Source organism: Pyxicephalus adspersus, chromosome 1 (assembly GCF_032062135.1).
Source record: "Pyxicephalus adspersus chromosome 1, UCB_Pads_2.0, whole genome shotgun sequence".
Lineage (NCBI taxonomy): Eukaryota > Metazoa > Chordata > Amphibia > Anura > Pyxicephalidae > Pyxicephalus > Pyxicephalus adspersus.
In genome coordinates, this window is record NC_092858.1 from 7,218,109 (window position 1) to 7,218,911 (window position 803).

At 40.0% G+C, this 803-nt stretch overlaps 1 protein-coding gene across 1 annotated transcript in view; it reads left to right on the forward strand.

Annotated features, from left to right (window-relative positions):
- ANKRD42 (ankyrin repeat domain 42) overlaps window positions 1-302 on the forward strand; it is an 18,432-nt gene extending 18,130 nt beyond the window's left edge. The window contains exon 12 of the mRNA XM_072401580.1: window positions 78-302. Coding sequence (XP_072257681.1) covers window positions 78-188 — 111 coding nt within the window. The 3' untranslated portion in view covers window positions 189-302. The remainder of the gene's footprint in view (window positions 1-77) is intronic.
- Window positions 303-803: the final 501 nt, after the last annotated feature.

Genomic DNA, 803 nt, shown 5'->3' on the forward strand with positions numbered 1-803 from the left:
AGCAGCAAGTAAAGTTTTTGAACAGGTTACTTTTTTGAAGCTTGAGTCACTGATTTCTTTCTTTTTCTTTACTCCAGGGGGTGAAGCTGTCAGAGGAATATAAAGAGAAAAAGAAAACGAAGAAGAAAGCAACTCCGCAATCGAACCCCGGAGGAATGTTTGTCAGGCGAGCCAGTGAGAAAAGATAGAAAGCTGGAGACTGGCAGGGATGGGAAATATAGCACTTAGGTTACAGTAAAAATATTACATACAGCTCACATTATACCAAATGCCCTCAATAAAAACTAATATGCTAAAGTAAACCTAACCATAGGCTCACATGTTAAATGACATGCAATTACTAAATGTAAACTGTAGCAATGCCATAAGGATCCTGTTTACAAACTGCAGATTGAAATTAAGCCTCTGGCTGATCACAAAGACATGACTGCTGGCTAGAACTGCACTGTATGTGATGGGCTGGCTGTTGTCTATCACATACATGAGGGCAGGCAGTTGTCAGGCCTGTTTTTCTGCTACAGGTCTGAACCCGAAATGGCTTTTTTCATGCAGTGAATCCAAAAAACACAGAAACATACATTCATATTATGACAAATACAATCTTTAGGGTTGGGTCCTAAATTCTAAGGCTTGAAGTTGAACAAGCAAGTCGTTTATTGCAGAAAAGGCAGGCAAAGTCCATGCTGCAATAAACACTCTTTTCCTACCCAAATGCAATTTTTGAATTACACTCACCTGTGCACATCTGGTCCAAATCTAGATTTTGATCCTTGGCCATCTTGATTGGCCAGGTTGGAATGATG